This window comes from Chionomys nivalis, chromosome 12, assembly GCF_950005125.1.
Source record: "Chionomys nivalis chromosome 12, mChiNiv1.1, whole genome shotgun sequence".
NCBI lineage: Eukaryota > Metazoa > Chordata > Mammalia > Rodentia > Cricetidae > Chionomys > Chionomys nivalis.
Genome location: NC_080097.1, coordinates 37168278 through 37191391, shown reverse-complemented (window position 1 = coordinate 37191391; position 23114 = coordinate 37168278). Strand labels below are relative to the sequence as shown.

At 40.3% G+C, this 23114-nt stretch overlaps 2 protein-coding genes across 3 annotated transcripts in view; one reads left to right on the top strand and one right to left on the bottom strand.

The window, feature by feature from the left end:
* Positions 1-754: 754 nt before the first annotated feature.
* On the bottom strand, positions 755-12177 carry Lacc1 (laccase domain containing 1). Of its 2 annotated transcripts, none has more exons than XM_057786211.1 (7): positions 12096-12177; positions 10586-11253; positions 9816-9994; positions 8814-8979; positions 4584-4809; positions 3368-3528; positions 755-1750 (listed from the first exon to the last, which is right to left on the bottom strand). In XM_057786211.1, exons 2-6 carry the CDS (start codon positions 11145-11147, stop codon positions 3369-3371), a joined length of 1293 nt encoding a protein of 430 aa, XP_057642194.1. In that variant the 5' UTR covers positions 11148-11253; positions 12096-12177; the 3' UTR covers positions 755-1750; position 3368. The 2 variants fall into 2 exon arrangements, with proteins under 2 accessions (XP_057642194.1, XP_057642195.1); XM_057786212.1 differs by having other exon boundaries at positions 755-934.
* Positions 12178-12299: 122 nt separating this feature from the next.
* Positions 12300-23114, top strand: part of Ccdc122 (coiled-coil domain containing 122) — a 37600-nt gene continuing 26785 nt past the window's right edge. The window contains exon 1 of the mRNA XM_057786535.1: positions 12300-12597. The gene's annotated coding sequence lies outside the window, so the exon portion shown is untranslated. The remainder of the gene's footprint in view (positions 12598-23114) is intronic.

Sequence of the window (23114 nt, the reverse complement as noted above, 5' to 3'; positions counted from 1 at the left end):
GTGTGAACTGGAACAGCCATTAAATAAATCAGCATGGAGGCTTCAGAAAATCAATAGTGAGTGTAGCACAATTAATAAAAATCCAGAGAAAGAAATCGGGGCTCAACCTGAAGGTCAGAAAAGCAAAACAGCCACTGGCTCTTACCTCTACCTCAGTCCAAAATGGAATCTGAGACTGAGACTGAGCTTGTCTCCTCTCATATATTCCTCTCTAGGGCTAGGATTAAAGGCGTGTACCACTACTGCCCCGCCTCTATGGCTAACTAGTGTGGCTGCTGGGATTAAAGGTGTGTGCCACCATTGCCTGGTCTGTAAGGCTGATCAGTGCAGCTGTTTTGCTCTCTGAACTTCAGGCAAGTTTCATTTATTAAAATACAAATGAAATATCACCAAAATTGAGGACATGAAACTGGGAGGGAGACATGTTGGGGAAAGCTGAGAAGAGTTGGAGAGGAAACGAAGGATGGTTATAACCATATTTCACTGTATACATAAATTAAATTCTCAAAAGAATATATTTTATAAATAAAATAAAACAGAATAGACTTATGACCCAACTAGTCTACTTCTATGCATATCCCCAAGACTCTATATCCTGCCATAAAAATATTTAAACATGTACATTCGTTGCAATTCTAGCCACAATAGCAAGGAACTGAAATTAGCCTAGATGTTCATCAAGAAATGAATGGGTAACAAAAATACAGTAATACAATATTTTATTTAACTATAATGAAATTTTCAAATTTGTAGGAAAGTTGATGGATATGTGCTGGGGAAACTCCTTCAGCCAATGGCCTTCGAGATGCTGGACCAGGTTGGCCATGGCCTTGGGTACCAAAAACCACACTTGCTCTCTTGCTCTCTTTTGGCTGCTGGATTCGGTTCCTGTTTCCAGCTCGTGCAGAGGACTGTGATCTGTGAATCTGTCCCCCTAAATAAAGAACCCTTTATTATTCTCAATTCTGAGCTAGTGTGGGACTACTTTATTCACATTTCCCTACAGATCTGGAATTATTATATTGAACAAAATAATCCAGACTCAGAATAACAAACATTGCATATTCGCTCTCATATATGAATCCTAACCATTAATGTTTATGCATACATACACATATACATATATACACATATACGTATATGTGTGGTTGTAAAGGTGGTTATAGGTGTTGAACCTAGAAAGAGAACATACAAGAAAAGAGGGTTGAGCAAGGAACGGGGTGATAGAACACATTAGACATGAAAGGAGGGGCTACTGGGAGTGGAAGTATGCTCAGAGGGAAGAGAAAGGGAAAGATCAGCAAAACCATGATGTTTGAAAATGCCATAATGAAACCTACTCTTGTGTAAGGCAATTACAAATATATATATATATTTAAAAGGAAGTGTTTATCTCTCCTACTGCATTTAACTCAAATGGAAAAGTTGTCTTTATTTTCATTCACTGTGTTAAGCCTCATCCCTATAAAAAAGTTGGCATCTAACAAATACTGAACTGAACAGACCTGTATATATTATAGATAAATACACAGAACTAACTTGAGGGACAACATCACATTGATTCTTTTATTAGTTATCATAGGAATTAAATTAAGATCATCTGGTTGTGGGTCACAGGGAAAATATACCCTAAAGGTGAATTATGTTTTGTAACTCTCTTGGTTTTATATAAATCAAAAAGCTAAAATTTTCTTTTGCAAGCAGAGTGGAAGGATGCAGGGAACGGTGATGCAAAGTTTCAGTCAAGAACCTGTAAGACACACAGAAATAAAACATGAACTCCTAACTAACGTTCTTAGAACATCGAGGTAGGAATCATAAAGTACATTAAAAACTAAAGTCGTTGTAAAGAGTAAAAAATATACAAATGACTCAGTGGGTAAGGGCCATCAACCTTAATAAGCTCAGTTCGATCTCTGGAAGCCTATGGTAGTAGATGAGAAGAGACTACTGAAAGTTGTCCTCACCCTCCATACATAGTGGCTGTACAAGATTCCACTCCCGCCAGCGAGAGGAGTGCCCCCTTGCTCCATATCCTTGCCAGCATGAGCTGTCACTTGTATTATTGCTCTTAGCCATTCTGATAGGTGTAATATGGAATCTCAAAGTAGTTCTGATTTGCATTTCCATGATGACTAAGGATGTTGAACATTTCTTTAAATATTTCTCAGCCATTTGAGTTTCCCCTAGTGAGAATTGTTTAGATCTGTACCCATTTTTAAAATTGTGTTATTTGGTGTTTTGAAATCAAATTTCTTGAGTTCTTGATACATTTTGGATATTATCCCTCTACTGGATGTGGAGTTGGTGAAAAGTTTTTCCCATTCTGTAGGCTGCGGCTTGGTCCAAACGTCAGCCTCCTTTGCCATGCAGAAGCTTTTCAGTTTCATGAGGGCACATTTATTGTGCTCTTAGTGCCTGCACTAACGGTGTTTTGTTCAGGAAGTCTTTTCCTGTGCCTATGAGTTTGTGCCTATTTCTTGTCTTTCTCTTCTATTAGGTTCAGTGTATGTGGTTTTATGTTGAGGCCTTTGATCCATTTGCAGTTAATTTTTGTGTAGGATGGTAAGTACGGATCTATGTTGATTCTTCTACATGCAGCCATCCAGTTTGTGTATTTATGGCCTCTTTATAAAAAAATTAGATGTTCATAAGTGTGTGGATTTATGTTTGGGTCTTCAATTCTATTCCATTGATCAATTTGTCTGTTTCTATGCCGACACCATGCTGTTTTTATTACTGTAGCTTTGTAGCACATCTTGAAATCCAGGATGATGATACCTCCAACCATATCTTATTATTCAGGATTATTTTAGCTATGTTGTTTTTCCCTTTTGTGTGTGTGTGTGTGTGTGTGTGTTTCCATATGGAGCTAAAACGTATCCTTTCAACATCTGTATGAAGATTTGTGTTGGAATTTTTGTAGGGATCACATTCAAACTGTAGATTTATTTTGGAAGTGTGGCCATTTTTACAATATTAATCTATTTTTCATAAAACAAAAATAATGAAAGATATCGAGATGTTATAAGACATGCATTGATCAAGTTCACATCAGAGATAAAGACTTCTTTTACAGTTTTTTTTTAAAAAAAGATTAAACTACGTTAAAACTTTAACATAAGTCTACCTAATATTCTTAATTAACTAGAAAAAGAAATAGTCGTCATCATAGAATGTGTTCCCAAAACTTTTCCATGCCATTTTGCCACTTAAAAATAAAAACTTGATTATCTTTATAGGGAACAAAGAATATTATTAAATTTAATTACTTTTTCAATGAAGGCAGGGAAAGGCTGGAGGGAGGAGGAGAGGGGGATGGAGTGGGGAGGGGACATGGAAAGAGAGGGCAGAGGAGGGTGTGTACCTCATTCTCTAATGGATATGAAGCCAATCTGTGTACCGAAGTTAAGCCCATCCCGAACGTGGGAGAAAAACTTATCAGGATGGCAGGATGTGCAGAGATCAAGATCTCCCTTCTGGTCATGAATATGCTGTGGAAGAATTCCTCCCCGTTCTAGAAGAATCCTTAGAACAAAGATATATCAAGAGATAGAAGAGTTTATGTTACTGATAGTGAGAGCAATGTGGAAAGGGCATATTTACTTGGGTGGACCCATTCAGGAAAGACCGCTGCATGATGGAAGCTGTTGTTTACTCTGCAGCAGGGCTAGTGCGGAAATGGTAGATTTTATCAGCAAAGCTCAAATAGGAGCTGTGTGGTGATCCACACTGCCCTGCAGATGTGTGCTGGCTCAGGGGGTCAGATGCTTGTTTGGGAGGAAGAGCACTTGTGTACAAAACTCCTTTGGTTCAGATAGGGTCTACTTTTAATCATCTGATCTTCACATCTCCCCCCTCCCCACATACTAGACTCTTCACAGAAAACTTTCTTCATAAATGCTGTGATATAAAATTGGAATAAAATTGGTGACACTCATTCACAAGGCACATTTAAGAATCCATTAGGATAGACTGAATCCTTTCTACTCATGTCTTAAATGAGGCGGGGTCCAGGTATGGCTTTGCTGACTGGAATAGAAACACAATTCAAATCAGACATCAGTTTCCTTTCATAGAAATGACAATTTCCAACAGAGATTAGGAAGCACAGTCATATATTCAAAATGTACAGGACCACAAACACAAGTTGTTACATATTGATATTACCTAATGTTTTACAGGAAATGTTTTCTAATTAATTAGACAATAAGAATACTCTCAAAATATCAACTTTCTTATGGTTTCTATTTCTTAGGAGAACTGACCTAAGCAACAGCTGTGAAGTAAATACCTATCGGATATTTTATACACGGTTTAAGCAATTTTCCGTAGAGATCAATTTGCAATTTACTTCGAAATAGATAAATTCTAACAGTCATAAAATCATCTGTGATACAAACTGAGTGAGAATAGACGCCTTATTTAAAATGGGTTTTTCCAAACGTGTGTATGTTAAGCGCCTCAAATATTTGCTACCTGGATTGTTGTGGGGAGTCATTTTCTGTTCTCTAAAGTAATTGTCATCTCAGAAACGATAAGCAATAACCGGGCTTCCGGCACCGTATTGAAATCACACACACCTGGTGGCTTTTCGGATGTCAACATAGGGATTCAGTGAGTCGAACTGTCGCACACACGAGGGATGAAGATCGTGAAAGGAGGTTGCCTGTTCTCTGGGAAGAGCGAAGCAGCAGGGGCCTACTGAAGGCCCCAGAACAACAAGGATGTCTTCCGGGTTACAGCCGTACTCTGTGGTCATAGCGTTCACAGTAGCCATAGCTACGCCTAGCAAAGTACCTTTCCAGCCTGGTAAATGGGAAGAAAAGAAGACAGGAGAAGTTAAAATGTGGATTCCCAATTGCTTTGATGTCTCAGTGAAAAAACAAACAGCTGTGGTTTGTGTATTCAAAGTGTGTATCATAGATGAACCCCAAGGTAATGGCTCCAATACAGTACCATCATTAACACTAGGTGCACGGTACAAAGAACACAACAGAACCGGCAATCAGAAGGAGTCTCCTTTGCAAACTGGTATTGATGTTTAGTCTCCATAGGAACAATGTCCTTTCAGTCTTTCTCCCCTCTCTTTTCTTCTACCAGGGGAATGAAACACAGAACACTTAACAGGCCAGCCACTTAATGTGTCCAACTCAGTATTAACATTGGCAGCATTCAATTTCCACAATTCTCTCACCTTGCACGTTTGAAACTACATTCACAAATAATAACTTCTCATTTCTCTATTCCTATAAATTTTTGTTTATGAAGTTTAATTACTCTGTGTACGTTACGTGAGGAGCATCATATTGGGTTTTTCGGTGACTGGCTGAATCAATGTCTAGAAGGTTCATCCATGTTGCAGCACGTATCCGAATCTATGGCCGTTTAAAGACAGAGTATCATGCCATTGTACCATACCATGTCCTGTTTTCCTACTTACTCTCTTGTCACTGAAGACTTGGGCTGTCTCTACCTCATGGATCTTACGGATCAGGATGCTATACCTGTAGATGTGAGTTCTTCTGGACCTAGGCCCGGAGTCAGGATTCTAGGTCATGTGGCAATTCTATTTTAAACTTTTGAAGGAATCGCCATACCATTTTTTTTTTTTAACTTGAGGTAGGGTTTCACTATGTAGCTGGAATCCACTATGTAGACCAGGCTGGCCTCAGACTCAGAGAACTGCCTGCCTCTGCCTCCTGAGTGCTGGTGTCAAGTGCCACCATATACAGAAGGCTATTTCTGTTAGGGAATTTTTACATCTTTCGTACTCATCTTTCCTCGAGACTTGTTTTAAGTCTTAAGTAGTAGTCACTCTGACGGATGCATGTTGAGGTGACGGTTTTGATTTACATTTCTTTAATTATGAATGATGTTGATTAGTTTTTCTTATGCTTCTTTAATATTAGCAAATATTTTTAGGGAAAAATTTCATTCCTTAATATCCGATCCTCCTACTTCTACCTCCTGAGTACTGGGATTTTAGGTGTGTGCCACCATACCTGGTTTGTATGATGCTATTGAACAGACAATGTCATCAATGCCAAGAAAGCACTCTGCCAACGCAATTACATCCCCAGTTCCTTTACCCATTCTTCAACCCAGCTGTTTTGATTCTAGGATTGCAGATGTTGTTTTAGTAATTAACCCCTTACTAGATATAATGGTTTGCAAATTATCCATGCCATAGTGTGGGCTTCTTTTCTACTCCATTGATTATTCCTTTCATGTATAACTAATTTTAATTTTTAATAATTTTAATGAGCTTCAATTTACCTGTCTCTAAATTTTTTCTTCCCTGCTTGGCTATCTAAAAACTATATTGCCTAATCCGAAGGCATAAATACTTACACTTCTGGTTTTCTTTTTCCTAAGAGTTTTATAATTTTGCATCTTAGGTCACTGATCCGTTCTGTCCTAATTTTTTACTATTGTTATGGTAAGGGCCAGAATCATTCTTTTGCTTCTGGGTGTCTGTCTTCCCAGGTCCACTGGTCGAAGATTATCATTCTTTCCTCGTTGAAAGTTTGGCATCTTTGGTGAAAAGCTCTCAACTGTAGTTCAGGGCTTATCTGTTACTTGTAGGCTCTCTATTCTATTTTGTTGGTTTATCTACTATTTTTAATACTAGTGTTACATTGTTTTTGATACTATAGTTTTGAAATAAGTTCTAGAATTAGAAACTGTGAAATATCCAAATTTGATCTTTTACAAGATTGTTGTGACTATCCAGAGCCCCTTGAGGTTACACATGTAATTTAGGATGGATTTTTTTTTTCCCTGTTAAAAATGCAATTAGGAATTTGTTAGGATTGTACCAAATCTGTAGATGATTTGGGGTAATGTTTACATCTTAACAATAATTGCTTCACTTTATGGACTAATTATCTCCTGTTTCTTTAGCTTCTCTTAGTAACGCTTTGGAGTCTGGACATCTCTCCACTTTTCACACTGAAGTTAATCTTTGCAGCTGACAGTCTCCTCACAGATTTTCCTACTAGCTCTTTATTTTCTTAGGATTTCATGATGAGTTCTAAGACTAAGCCACTTTCTTCATTCCTGCTTCCATTTAGTTTCCTAAAATAAAACCTAAGAGAATTACATTTTCTCCCTTCATTCGGATGCAAATTCAGTTGACTTAGGTGGACAATAAGGAGCCCTACTCTCTTTTCTCAGTACCCCATACACCTGTCCTTCTAAAACTAAAGACTTGGGTAAAGAGCTCATTTCTTCTTTTCAGCTAAAAGGAAGAGATGGGGGAAGTAATAAATATTTAAATAATAGTTCCGGTGTCCATTGGTAAGTCATTGAACACGTAATTGTAGAAAGAGGTCCGGAAGAGCCTAGCAGGCTTTTAATCCCAGCACTAGGGAGACAGAGACAGGCAGATCTCTGTGAGTTTGAGGCCAGCCTGGTCTACAGAGCAAGTTCCAAAAGACCAGAATGAAATAGGTTGTTAAGGTCTCAATGATAAAAACAGGGGAGAAGCTTTTTGGTAGAAAAGACCTTAAGAAAAACAAATTGAATTTTTAACATCATGATTCTGAAATACCTTTAGAAATGTAGGCAGTAATTTTCAGAAGAAGACAACTGAGTACAGATATTTTGATTACTGTCAAGACTTTTCTACACACACAAGGATACCTTTTCTTCCTCAGGAACTTTCCTTTATCTTCTCACCACCGGAAACATATTCACATAGACATAGCTAGCTTAAGATATTTTTATTAAATTAGTCCCACAGATGGAGTTTAGACCAGATGATCCTGGTGAGTATATAATGTATTACAGTTCATGGCTAATTTAGCGATGATTTTAAGTTCACATGTATAGCTTCATTTTGACTAAATCTTGGATATTTTCAGAATAAGTGTTTCAAACCTAAGAAATACTATTCCCTTTGAGTGTAGGTTCAAATTTGAAGCTACTTTTGACAAGGTCATATAGTGAACTTGACCTCTCATCCAATTCTGTTACTTTAGCTTGTCAAAAGCAGATGGTGACCCTTGATTCTATATTGTCTAAAAAGCAAAAGAGTCATATATCTATAAGTAAGATAAAACTCAAAAGATTGTGTCTCATTTTACATAGGATAATAAACATAGAATAAATATTATTTTTCATTTTTTTTCAGAAAAGAAATTCTGTAAGTTTGACAAAATATAGCCTTTGAAAATGCTGTTTTAATTCTCTTTAGGTGACAGTCTCAGTTTAGAGAAACTAACTAAACTAAAAGTGCCTTCCCACTCACAGGCACAGACAAACAGGTCTTGTTTCTCTTGTTTTAAAGCTTACTGCCTTTCTCATGCTGATTATGCTATGAACTGCATCCAGCAGGCCTAACATTCCCGTTCCCTGGTGCTCAGACTCCAAGGATTCTCAGCCAGAGGCAGCCACACCCTACAGTGTTTTGAAAAGCACGAAGGATTGTCTTTGTTTATTACAAAGACTGTGATTATTACACACATTAAAAAAGTTCAAGGACTAAAGATAATTCAGTCTGTACTGCAGGATTATCTTGCCCCACATGTTAATAGCATATACTTGCTTAGAAATACTGACAGGCTTAAAACCTACGGATTCCTGAATCCTGAATACCACTAGGTACCACTTACTTCACAAATTCTACTCTGATTCATCTAATTTGCTTGTTGACTCCTTATATCTGTTTCTGTAGTGAGAGTACACAGGCCTCATCCTATCACAAAGCAATACTATTACCAGCTTTCTATGCCCATCAGGAAAGAAATTTCAAAATGCCTTGCACTGCAAACGAACAAACTCTTAAATGATTTATTAAACACACCTACCAGAGTGAGCAACCCCACATGCCTTTTTCACAGGATCCGCGAAGACTATAGTAATGCAGTCAGCACCGAGAGCTGTGATTGTGACTCCTCTCTGGTTTGTGACTATTCCATCATAGGATTCCGGCTCCTTCTTCCCCATGACCCACACTTCATTGGCGTGATCGGTCTAGGACAGAACACAGGGCAAAAACGTTTTGAAGACAAAACTTCTTAGATGTGGGCTTTTCTAAAAGCACTGATGTGGGTACCACATTAGGTAATCATGCTATTATTATAATGTATAGATTATCCAATTCTATACATAATAAAATACCAACTATAACATCTCTACAGATGTTGCTCTTAGGAAAGCTGACTCGGAAGTCATGCAAATCCCCCCCCCCCCCCAGAGAGGAGTAAATCTTTATTTTGAGTACTTCTCACAAAAGGCAAGTTTCACTTTCTTGCTAGAAAGTGAAAGTACCAAATCAGTGATTTTTCCCCCCTTTTCTTAGACGCAAGTAAATCTAGAATTCTTGAACAGATTTTTCTCCTCACTTAGACCCTAATTCTGCTGGGTCTTCACACAAAAAGTAATGACCCAAACCTTTTCCTTATTATTCAGGGACTTTGTTCTGCATTGATAGACCCAAACCTTTTCCCGATTATTCGGGGACTTTCTTCTGTACTGATAGACCCAAACGTTTTCCTGATCATCCAGGGACTTTCTTCTGTATTGATAGGGCAGTAGTGGTTGGATACTCACTCAAAAGTAATATTACACCTAGAACTGTGGCGTTCTAGATGAGATCCAAACATACACACATTCATGAGAGCACAAACACATATGAATATTTGATCTTTAGGCTATAACATATAAAGCAGAGAAAAATAATTACAGCATTATCTTAAACTGTTAGATGAAGTACCAGAAGCAAAAATTACACAACTTAACAGTTATATAGTTATTGACAGTGAGAATGCCAATATTTTGGAAAACCAAAATATATAACAAAAATTTACCTTTATTCGATAAAATTTCTCTGCATTAAATCCTGCAACATTCGCCAACCTACGAAGATTTTCTTGAACAACTAGTTTGGGATCTCTCCGTTTGCAGCTACTGAAAAGATTGAGTGAGCTAAGGGTTGGGATGTAGGATATGCCACCTGCTCTTGTCGTAAATCCATGGATGAAGGTATCTGTTGACATAAGTGAGAGTCAAAAGGTGTCCTACAGAGACAAGGAAACACACAGAAGACAGTGTCTCCGCCAGACCCTCCCGGATCACTCCAGTCTGCAATTGTTTCTGTGCTTTCTAGTTCTGGCAGCACTTTGCACCCCCATGCACTGGTACACACAGCTGTCACCCTGTGTGACTGCTCACGAGAAAAACTACTTATCCAAGAAAGATTGATTTTTTTTTTCTGAAATTTTACCCTGTGCCCAAATGCCCAAAGGGTTGAAGTGTCAGCATTTCTACATACAAGATCTTCCAGGACAACAACAACAGCAGCAGCAACAACAACAAAAATGATATTCCTTTGTTTTGCTTTTTCTTTTTTAAGGAGGATTGGGAGATTTGCCTTAAAGATGAATTGACATTAACCAATTTGCTTGTTTGAGGTGGCTCTGAGAAGTCATCTCTTGATGCCACTGACCCACAAGGTCGTAAAACCCCCATGTTGCAAAAGATGTGCAATTCACAAGAGTCAACAGAAAAAGGGAAAAAGGAAGTGAGACACGTCCGAAGAAAGTCTGGGTTTTCACAAGTGACAGAGTGTGCAGGGTACCTGGGATCAAAGGAGATGTGATAATAGTTAAGTCCCCTTTCAGGGTCGGCAGGCTTCTCAAGTACGCTTCTATTTCACTTCGGATTTCCTCTAGTTGATGAGTTGTGGGTACGTTTATTTCGGTGGACGATTTCAACAGGATCTCTCCCCAAGCTCCCTGTAAATCTTCAAACTCAAAATCATAGACTTCAGTGAAGAGCTGATCGATAAAAGCCTTCAAGAACGTTTTCCTGTGCTCGGGTACAATCACCTTAATGTGGCTCAAATTTTTTTCATCAATTTTTTGTTTAATTGTATACAAAGAGGCCGCCACACTGGAATTGCTAACAGTCTCAAAATCTCTCGTGAGAAGTGGAAATCCATTTCCTGCTTCCATGTCAGAAAGATCGTTTTCACCGCCCCTTTCTTTGGTGATGTTACTACCACACATTATGCAAAGGAACTTGGCCTTGGGGGCATGGTGGTGGTGGATACCGTTCAATGTCTTCAGTAATGTCTGATGGCAGATTTTCTGTGAGTTCAATTTTAAACCGAAGAGATCAATCACGACGGCTTCTGCCATTCTTAATGTACTTTCCTCAAAGACTTCTGTGCCAAATCAGCCGTAAAGAGAAATGGTCACAGGTGGCAATCAACTGTGCCAGTCTTCTTATGGACACAGCAGCAATCTGTGGGGGACAGAAGGGAAGTAATTGTGTTAACACAAAAAGCAACCCAAATAAACCCAGAGCCCAGGTCGGAAAAGAGAGCAAGTCCTGCTTTAAAATTATAGGATGCCAATCTATCTGCTACTATACCATTATTCCCATCATGCTTATCAGATTAGATCATATCTCATATGAAATAATAAGGCCTCACCTTTAGCATGTTGAGCGGCATCAGCAAATTTTTCTCCCCCCGCCCCCTCTCTCTCCCTCTTTCCCTCCCTCTCTCCCTCTTTCCCACACTCCTCGTTTTGTTTTGTGGTTTTTTGAGACAGGGTTTCTCAGTGTACCTCTGGCTGTCCTGGAACTCTCTCTGTAGACCAGGCTGGCCTCGAACTCACAGAGATCCACTTGCATCTGCCTCCCAAAGTGCTGGGATTAAAGGTGTGCGCCACCACCACAAATCTCATTTTTTAAGATAGAATCTTGAGCGATAGGATAGGCTTTTCCCAGCATTTACACAGCACTCCACGCTTGGGATGATCGCGAAAACCACTGCAATTTGGATCAGGGGCCATTCCTGCCCACTTGCTGATTCTTTGTCCCCTTGTCCTTCCAGTCCTCTCAAGTCCCATTGGAGCGCCCCTCTGGTGACCCCTTACGCCTGAATTCCTGGCGATCCCGACCACTGCTGATCCCTCACTCCCGAGACCACCCAGGCTCACCCTGACCCCCGCGCCCCAGGGCACAGCCGCTGTCATTCATACTTTGCGCCAGCTGTGCAGGGCGACCTGGGAGACAATACACAGAGCCTGTCCCGTCCCCGCGGGGGTTCGCCCTGCGTCCCGACCGGCTGGCACACTCACCGCGGTGTCCCTTCCCGCTCTCCCCCTCGGCGGTCGCTGGCTGGGGCGTGAGCCTCAGCCTGGGCGAAAGGACCCGGAGTCGCCCGAGTCGCCGGAGTCGCCCGCCCTCCGTCCCTCCCCTCCCGCCCCACCGCGTTCGTCCCGGCCTCCAGGCGGCCTCGGCGGCCGCGCTCACCGGCTATTCCCGCCACGGCCGCGGGGCGGCGTCCGGGAGTCGCCTGCGGGAGCCCCTGGCGGGGGATTCCCGCGCCGCCGCCCAGCAGTTCCGGGTCAGCGGTCGCCGGCCCTGTCGCCCCGCCAAGAGCCTGGGGGAGGCCGACTGAGGCGGGGGCGCCGCGGCGGCGAGGCGAGCAGGGCCGCGGGCGGGCGCGTTCTGGGAGGCGAGCAGAACGGAAGGAGCGTCCTTCCTCCCGGACCCCCGGGGACTGCAGGAGGAGCTGCTGACCCAGCAGTGTGGTCAGCCTGTCACGTTAGCTCTTAGCGCCCTCCATCCCGGGCTCAAGTAAGGGGACCCGGAGACTTTGGTCAGGAACTTTTACTTTTTGTTGTTGTTGTTTAGTTTTTTAGTTTCCAGAAACAAGTGAGTCGATTCTCATTCCCCCTCCCTTTCTGCTTATTCTGTGTTTTCGTTGGGGATCAACATCCTTGACTGCCCCCTTATTTGTGTTGTCCACATCGGTTTCTCATTAGGCTCCTTAAAATATATATATACGCCCCTAATAGGACAGAATGCATTCATTCTTAGAGTAATAATAAGATCAAAATCAAGTATCCTTTATCCTCCAAGGCTTTAATGTCATTTATTTTAAAACTACGACATGGAAGTCAAGTACCGTTGTAAATGGAATTATAGCCAACTTTCAACATAGATAAGGATGTAAGAGAAAGCATATTTTCTGTAGACTGGGCTATGGAGGAAGGAGAGGGGCCTTTGTCTTCCTTGGTGAGCCTGTGAATGCTGACGGTGTCTTTCCTGAATGAGAAGACTCTAGGGTATCTGGGAGTTGAGAAGAGTCTTGCAAGTGTGCACCAACCTCAACTTGACTAGAGACCGAGGTAACCAGCACACATAGGACCACTTGAGGTGGGTGGGTTCGTGTCTGTATTTTCACTGGACATTTAGGAAGTCTGAGTGGTAGATGATACACATCAGGTCAGACATACATGCCTTGGCCTGAACTTGTTTCCTGTCAAGCAAAATGAAATCCATAAAGAAATTATTTACAAAGCAGATACAGGGCAGTTCCCCTGTTCTCATGCACAGTGCTGAGAGTTCGGATTCTTTCGGGCGGTCACAAACAGAACTTTGAAAATAGTGAAGTTGTTAGGGAAGTTGTTAGACTCTATTTGCATGCCCTTTCCGTCACCATCTGGTCTGTCTGAGCCCCGTTTCTCAACCCTCTCACTCCAGAGCTCCTCAATCCTGGTTGCACATCCGAACAAGTAGAACTTAAAAAAATATATTCATGCAGGTAGCCCACACCCCAGTTGCTTATTGAATCAGAGTCTATAGGAGTCAGGCCTGGGCATGCTTTGTTCTGCTTTTTTGTTTTCATCTTGAAGATGATTCAGATGCATAATTCATTTTGAAAAAAAATAATAAGAAGAGCTGCCTTATTCTCAAGCCATTCAAGTAAAGGTTGTTCCTTCCCGGGCCCCACGACTACATTCTTTACTTTTGCTGTTTGCTGTACTTTGAACACTGTTTTGTGAGCGTGACTGCTCTCAGTTGCTCAGTACCTTTCAAGCTTAACCATAACCTTTCTGGAGGCCTGGTTGTCTCACTACATGGAATAGCTTCCTTAGGATTGGCATATACGAGAAGCCTTCTCCTAGGTACAGGCTGAATTCTTAGCCAATCCATTGACAAGGCTGGTTAAACACTGAACTGTACACTTCACAAGAATGGAAGTTAGGGTATGTAGGTTATACCTGCGTAAAGCTCTCCCAAAGAAAGCAAAGCTAAGCCAGAAAATTGTGGGCGAGTGTAGCACACTATTGTAAACGTATTTTAGTCTGGCGGGATGCTCATCTGCCAATCAACGGAGAAGTTGAGAGTCCTTTTGCACATGCACAACTTAATTTTCTGCATTGTGTCTCTTGCACAAAGCATAAAGCTACCCCTAAATATGAAGGATTCCCGAGTATTCTGTTTCTTTAAGAGGAAAATAATTTAAAGGCGCTCTTGGAGCAATCTGGACACAAACTTGTTCTTTTATAGTTATCGCACACCGGTTACTGCATCTTTTGAAATTATTCAACATAGACTTCAGAGAAACACAAACTTTATTTCTATACTATATAATTGGTTTGCATAATATTGAATGAAGTTATGAAAGCACAGAATCAAGTACAGCTGGCACAAACAGGTTTGAGAACAAGCATGGTTTATGGCATGGTTGGGTAGTTCAGCTGGCAAACCGACCCACCTGAGAGGCGTTTCCTAACCATGAGCAGCGGCAGTTACAGGAGCTAACTACCTAGCATTTACAAAGGAGGTAGAAGAGTGAGTTGATTAGAAGCCAAGTGTAGATAGGCTGAGAGCACCCCCCCTTTATTTTAATTATTTGATTGTATCATAGAAACAGCATTTGGGGCCTTGATGATTCAGGAAAACCCTTGGGAAGTCCATATATATCATACTATATCATAAATTTTATAAGATGAGTAGAAATTTTAAAAGCTGTGACCAATTTTTAAATTTTTGTATGACCTTTATTTATTTTGTGAGTGTGTGTGTGTGTGTGTGTGTGTGAGAGAGAGAGAGAGAGAGAGAGAGAGAGAGAGAGAGAGAGCTCACACATGTGGAGGTCAGATAACATTTTGAATCAGTTCTCTTCCTCCTCTGTGTGAACCTCAGGGATTGGACGCTGGCTATCTGGGTTGCCTGAAAGCCTCTTTATTCCCAACCGTCTCACTGGCCTAGACAGTTGTTTCTAAGCCTTGTGAATTAAAGTTTATGGATCTTTACAGACTAGGCCTTGTAGCCAATGCAAATTTTTTTGTTAATAGCCCCTGTTAAGTGTGCTGGGGCTGCCAAAATGAATTACCCCAAAATGGACGACTTAACAAAAATTCTTTCTCTATTGGTTATAGAGGCCAAAGAGTAAACTAAAGGGTTGCCACAATCTCGCATCATTTGAGGGTTTTTGTCCTTTCATCTTTTCTGTTAAAAAAAAAAAATTTCCATATGACACATTCTGAACATACTTCTCTCTCCTCCTAAGTCCTCCCAGATCCTCCCTCTCCACCCAGCTCCACATCCCTTCTTTCTTTCTTAAACAAAACACAAAACTGAACAAACAAAACCTCAAGAAACATACACACACCCACAGAAACAGAAAATTGAAAACTAAAGCATACAAGCAAAAGACCAATGAGACAAAATAAAATTCCAAACAAAGCTATATGAGATCAAAGTCCACAAAAAAAAAAAAAAATAGCATTGAGTTTATTTAGTGTCGACATCTACCACCAGGCATGGGACTTATCCTGCAGTGTGGCTTACGTGCCCAGTGAAACTCCATTGGAGAAGACTAACTTTTCCTTTGCAAAGAGGGACCAGCTGAACATAGTTCTTGGTTCGATGTGGAATCCCAGGTGAAGTTCCCCCTCAGTGCTGCAACCCCAGCTGGTTCGAAGCTGTGCAGGCCTTGTGCATGCTGTCACAGTGAGTCTACTTAGGCCTCGCTCCTGTTGTGTCTGAAAACCCTTGTTTCTTTGGTGTCATCCCTTCGCCTTGGCTCGTACAATCTTTCTGCGTCCTCTGCATCATAGGTCTCTGAGCACTGTTTGATGGAGACATCTGGTTAGGAATGTGGGCGCCCATATTTCTCACTCTCTCCACAATGTCCAGGTGTGGGGCTCTCTTAGTTCCCATTCTCTGATGATAGCTAAGCAAGGTGCCAGTCTGTCAGTATAGCGGGATCATTTGATTTCTGTGTTCCTTTATCTGAACAGTAGTAGTCGGTCCCTTGATCCATGACCACCCTAGCTGTTTCATGTATGAATTCCACCTCAGAGTGGGCCTTAAATCCAATCAGAGATTACATTACAGATACATTTGTATCACTATTACACCAGCATAGCGCACAGGCAGGAAACCATTGTGGGTCACATCGTAGGTAATTGGGTTGATTGTTATTTTTCTCCTCTGGTAGTATGCAGAGTACCTTTTAGTACCATGAACCAGTACTAGTTAGTACTAGTTAGTACAGGTGAAGCCTCTATCTAGGCACCAGCTTGACTTCTCTATGTTCACCGAGGCAATTAAGTGTTGTTCATTATTTGATGGACATCTAGACTGTTTATAACTTCTGGCTTTTATGGATACAGCCATAAATGAACATGGATGAACAAGGTATTTGTGTAGTAGGATGTAGATTCCTATGGGTATATGCCCAAGAGTGGTATAGCTGAATATTGAGGCAGATTAACTGTCAGCCTCCTGAGGAACTGTCACATTGATTTCCATAGTGGCTGTACAAGTTTGCACTCCCACTAGCAACGAATAGTGTTCCCTTCTCCCCATATCCTCCCAGCACGAGCTGTCATTTGATTTATTGAGCTTGACCATTCTGACTGGTGTAAGATGAAATCTCAAAGTAGTTTTAATTTATATTTTCCTGAGGGCTAAGGATGTTGAACATTTGTTTAAGTGTTTCTCAGCCCTTTGTATCTAATCTTTTGAGAAGTCTGATTAGTTCTGAACTGCATTTTTAATTGAGTTACTTGTTTTCTTGATGTTCAGGGTTTTTGTATATTTTCAAATGTATTTTAAATATTGGCCCACTATCAGATGTGTGGTTAATAAAAGTCTTTTTCCATTCTGTAAGCTTTATCAGAATGATGGTGTCCTGTGGCACACGGAAGCTTTTCAGCTCCGTGAGGTTCTTCTTATTAACTGTTCTTAGTGCCTATACTGTTGGTGTCTTGTTAAGAAAGCCTTTTCCATGTTAATGAGTTCTAAACTATTCTCCACCTTCTCGTCTATCAGATATTCAGGGTATCTGGTCTTACATTGAGGTCCTTGATCAATTTGGAGTTGAGTTTTGTTCAGGGTGATAAATATGGATCTGTTAGGATTATTCTACATGCAACCATATAGTTTGACCAGCACCATTTATTAAAGATGCTATCTTTCCCCTAATTTGTATTTATGGATTCTCTGTCAAAAAAGGGGTTTCCATAGATATGTGTGTTTATGTTTAGGGTCTTCAGCTCTATCCCATTGATCAACACATTTTTTGTGTGTGCCAATGACTTGCTGGTTTTATTCCTATAGATTTTTAGTACAACTTGAAATATGGTATGGTGATGCAATATTATCCAGGATTGTTTTGGCTATCCTGGGTTTTTGTGTCCATATGAAGCTATATTTTATAAAATTAATGTGAAGAATTGTGTTGGAATTTAGATGGGAATTGTGGTCAATGGGCCATTTCACAACATTAGTCATGCCAATTTATAAGCATCAGAGATATTTTCATTTTCTGGTGTCTTCTTTGTGGAGGCCCAAGAATGTGAGCCTATTTCCACTTTGTCTGATGGTCAGAGAATTTGGAGATTGCTAAAAATTGTTGATAACAACCAGGGCTACACATCCAGCTTTAATCAATTTTGATTGGATAGGATACGGGATGTTATTTAAATTTTATTGTATTTGTTGATACTTGCTTTGTATCCAAGTATGTGATTAATTTTGGAGAAAGTTGTATGAGTTACTGAGAAGAAAGTATATTCTTTTGTGTTTAGCTGAAATGTTCTATAAATGTCTGCTAGGTTCATTCGATTTATGGTGTTATTTAGCTCAAACATATCTGTTCAGTTTTTATCTGGATAACTTGTCTATTGGTGATAGTGGGGTTTTGAAATCACCCCACTATCATTGTGTTAGGATGAATATGTGATTTTAGCTGTAGTAGTGTTTCTTTTATGAACTTCTCTGCATTTGGGTTTGGTGCATAAATGTTAAGAATCACAATGTCCTCATGTATTTTCCCTTTGATGATTATATAGTGTCCTTCCTTATCTCTTCTAATCAGTTTTGGTTTGGGGTCTATTTTGTCAGATATTAAAATGGTTATATCTGTTTGTTTCTTGGTCCATTTCACTGGAATACCTTATTCCATCCTTTTATCTTAAGGTAATATTTGTCTTTGGTGGTAGGGAATTTCTTGAATACAACAGAAACATAGATTCTGTTCTCCTATCCAATCTGTTAGTCTGTGTATTTTCATTGGGGAATTTTTACTATTAATATTGGGAGTTAACCATGAACTGTGCTATTGATTGCTGTTGTTTTGTTGTTATGACGTGGGATTTTTCTGCTCTTTTTGACTTATTGTTCTGTGATTGATTCTTGTGTTCTTGGGTGTAGTTTTTCTTTCTCTGTTGATTATGATTGATAGTTTTGTTGGGTATAGTAGTCTGAGATTACATCTGTGGTTTCTTAGAATTTGCAGAACATCTGTCCAGATCTTTTTGGCTTTCAGAGTCTTCATTGAGAAATCAGGAGTTATTCTACTAGGCCTGTTTTCATATGTGACTTGGTCTTTTTCCCTTGCAGCTTTTAATATCCTGTCATTGAATATATTTCATTGAACTGTTTCTTTGTGTTTTCGTGGTCTTCATTAAGGAATTTATTCATATCCTCTTTAAGGTCCTTAAATATGTTCACAATTGCTACTTTGAAGTCCTTGTCTTGTGCTTTAGCTTTATAACATTTCTTAGGGCCTACTGTAATAGGGTTATTGGTTTCTAGTAGAGGCATATTATCTTGGATGTTGATGTGTTTTTGTACTGGAGTCTAGGTATCAGGAGTTATGATGATTAAGGTGTTTCTAGGTTTTGACATCTGGTCTTGTCTTTGTTGGGTGTGTGTCCTTTTCTTTGGTTCTGTTATCCTTTCTGGATCCTAGGTAAGTAGTAGATGTGGGATCTCTGGCCATGAAGATGGGCTAGGAGGAAAGACTGAGAGTGACTGTGACAAAGAGTTAAAGGAATTTGGCCCACATCAAGATGGAGATGGAGTTCCCAGGGAGTAAGGTGTGGTAGGAGGAGAGGCTCCTGCAAATAGGCTACCCTAGGGAAAAGAGTAAGTCTGGAGAGATAGGAATGAAAGGTCTAGGGGGACCCTGGGCCTGTGCCATGAAGTGGGCAGTGAATGATGTTGACATGGGAGGAGGCTGCTACAGGACTAGGAGTGAGTCTGGACAGCGGATAATGAAGGGCTAGAGGGGTCGTGAAAATCACTTACCTGAGTCAGAACCTGATGTGGTCACTGGGGGTCCAAGGCAGAAACTGTTCCTGGGTATTTGCTGCTGACACAAAGGAATAGAGTTGAGTTAGATGGGGGCAGAGGAGAGCAGAGCTGGATACCACCAAAGGTGGAGTCTCCAGGGATTGAAGGCAGTGTGGGAAGAGGGATAGCTGTAAGCAGTCTGCTGTAAGGCTCAGGAGTCATAGTGGAGGACAGGAATGATAGTGGAAATCTGTCCCTCCACCTCATGATCAATCTAGGCCAAGTGTTTAGCCATCTTCCCAGCCTCCACTATAGTAAATCTTTTAATTCTTTTAATGATTTGATTTATGGATTTCTTTTAGATGGAATATAGTAATATCTATATCTATCTATATATATATTTAAAAAGAGAATAATTGAGTATCAATTTAGTAATCTAATTAATTATCAGTAGATGGCAGTAGATTCTTTTCTTTTCTTTTCTTTCTTTTTTTCCCCTCCCTTTTTTAGGTTCTACCATCGAGATCAAGAAAACAAAACCAAACTTAACCAAACACACACATGCATACATACACACACACGTAAAACAAAACTCAACATAATTTTCTCCAATTTTTTTCAAGAATAGTTGATATAATTAAATGTTATATAAGTTCTTCAACTGATGTTGATTCATGATTCAGAAATAAAGATTTAGAAATGTCAGTTATTTTCTTATCATATGAATCCAATGTTCTTCATTATTGATGTTATGTCATCAGATATTTGAGGGAGTGCAAAAAGAGTAGAGTACTATTTGCCTTTATGAGGCATAACCTAAGGGGAAAATAGAATAAAATGTTGAAAATTATAAGAATATTTTTTTTGAATAGTCAGGAACTTGGTGAATGTTTTGCCTAGCAAGTAAGTAAATCATACTACCTGTGTTCAAAATGAGCTCCATCTCACTGTAGAACCTAAAATGTTGTCTAGCATAGTATGTAGAGAAACAAGTATACTAAAAAGAGAAAATCATGTATGCGTAGACAGATCACACAAGCTATTTTAAAGAAGATGGTATCTGAATTAGAACTGACTTAAAAAACTGGCTATAATATGGGCGTGGTCAGAACTGTCACAGGAACATTGTCCTGTCAAAACGTGTTGAAGTGGAGTGGAGATAGATTATGGATCTGAGCATGCTATGTATGTGCCAGGCATTTTGAGGTCTCTGCCCTTTTGAAACACCTATTGGTTGAAGAATGTAGAACAGGAACAAATGTAAGAGAAACCAGTGGTAATAACTGCTATTGAGCAAAATAGGACTGGAGACATGTGTCAGCAAAGTGTTTGCATACATAAATACCTAATAAGTCAGTTCCCACAAAGCCCACACAAAAAAGTCAGGCACAGTAGTGCATGCCTGTAATATCACACTAGGGAGGCAGAGACAGGAAGGTCCCTGGGGCGTGCTGACCAGTCAGTCTAGCCAAACCAGTGACTTTCAGGTTCAGCAAGAAAGTCTATTTCAAAACTAAAAAAATGTAGAAAGTTATTGGGAAAGATACTCACTCAACACCTACCTACCGCTGCCTCCACCTGTGCATGCACACATGGAAAGAGAAAGAGGGGAGGAGGAAGCAAAGCAAGGAGACAGGGTGAAAGAATAGGGTCATGTCTTAGAAGGATTTCCTGCTAGCATAGTGTTTGGAAGTGGTAAGGGAAGATTGGATTCCAGTATTGCTTAAAGGTGGCCAGTAAGTTTTACAGAAAGTATTACAGCATCTGAAGGAATAAGGAATCAAGCTTCAACCTTGTCCCTTGTGTGAGACAAGTAAAGCAATGGCCTTGGACATCCTTCTTGTGGGATATCTCAAAGGAGCAATGAACACAAACAATGAACTCTCTTTATCTTTGGCAAGTCTAGTTAAATTGTCCCGAGCTCTTTCTGTCCATCTTTCTGGAGGCTTCTGTAATAATAACCTGTGTCTTGAGTTCTGAACAACATTGATCTTATAGTTTATGGGGATACAGAAAACTATGAAAGAGCGGATTTAGTAATGATGCTTGAGGGTGCAGAGACCAAGAGTTTATTTTAAAAATTGAAATGCCTGTTCAAATTTCAAGGGGAGATATGAAGTAGACAGTCTGGTCTGAATCTATAGCTCAAGAAAGATATTCAGGCTGAAGATGTGGATTTAAGAACACTCTGCCTCTAGCTGGATCTTAAAATATTGAACTGAGTGGCATACCATATTTGGAGGAACAGAAAAGAGGTAAGTGAAGACCAAACACAGGGACACTATCGAAGTGAGGAAGATGAAAATAACCAGCAAAAGAGGCAATGTATTTATTGCGTTTCAGAGGGGGCACCATGTTGTCAATAGGTCAAATAAAAGGAAGATTGAATTGGTCCTTTGAATGTGGAAACGTGCAGGACAGATACCATGTGGAGGTGCTCTGAAGGAGGCATGGTGGATGCTTGACTCTGGTGGGCTCAAGAAGAATAAGGGAAGAGGATAACAAGTATCTTGACTATAAAAAGGCTGCTTTCTGAAGGAGATCATGGGAAGGGGAGGTGGCATTCCTCTTGGTTAGATTTGGGATAATATATATAGTCAGAAAAAGAAGGAAAGTATTTTGCTACTCTGTTCAGAGTTAAGTCTCTGAGGACATTATAGAGTTAGTGAATTGAGGAAGAGGCAGTATTTCTGGCTTTTAGTTAGAGCCAAAAGGTAAAGCTAAAGATCAGTAAAGAGGTTGGAGATCTGCTGAAAGTGAAGCTGGATTTCAGGGAGCACAAAGGATGAGTTGGGGCATGCAACTGTGTCAAGTTAAGGGAGATACCAAGCTCAATGGGGATACACCTTTATAGAAGAGAATGATTATACAGTGTAATGGGTCCAACTTTAGGCAGGTAGTACAAGTGGCACTGGTTCTGACGGGGGAAGGTGTATGGGGGAGCACTTCAAGAGTTAGGGAAGTCCACAGGTGGGGGTGACCACCTGGACTTCTGGAAGCTGGTATGGCCTCTTGTCGACCCGGGGGTCTCTGTCTAAGTTGTGGGCTGGGACATGAAGAAAATGAGGAGGTCACTGGGGTAAGGGTGAGCGGCTGGGGAGAGGTTAGACTTGCTAGGAAGAAAAGTTCACCATCTTATAGGGAACTCAGAGCATGGAGTTGGTTCCCTATTGAATCATGCAAATTGGGGCCCTGAAGCTACTGTCCCGAAATAGTTCCTCAAACAATAAAAGTAGGCGATAACAGTGTGAGTAGAAAAGAAGAAGTTCCATGGTGAGATGTGTGCTGAGCACGCAGAGAGTCCCGGGTCAGTCCCCAGGCAACGTAAAGACATGATTCTTCCTCTTAACAAGTAGTCCTCTAGTGTAGTTAGCATTAGGAATATGAATTTTGGTACCAAATACATGAACTCCACTCACATCATAGTAGAGACTGTATAAATTCCTCAATCTGTTTGTGCCTCGATGAGCTTTTTGTAAATATCACAGAATCAAATGAGTTCATATGTAAAAATACTTAGAACACTACCAAGAGCAGAATAAATATTATATGTAATGCTTAAGAAAATCTGAAGTACTTAGCATCCAGCACAAGTAGGCATGAAATAAACACTGAGCACTGCAGTCAATTGAAAGCACTGAGCAAAGTATAAAGTATACGTTCTCAAGGCAGGTAGGTAAAATGAAGGATGAAGCCTTTTGACCATAAAATGAAAGAAACAAGCTAGAGAGTATAAGATTTGGATCCACCACCTCTGAACAGTTCTGTGTGTGATG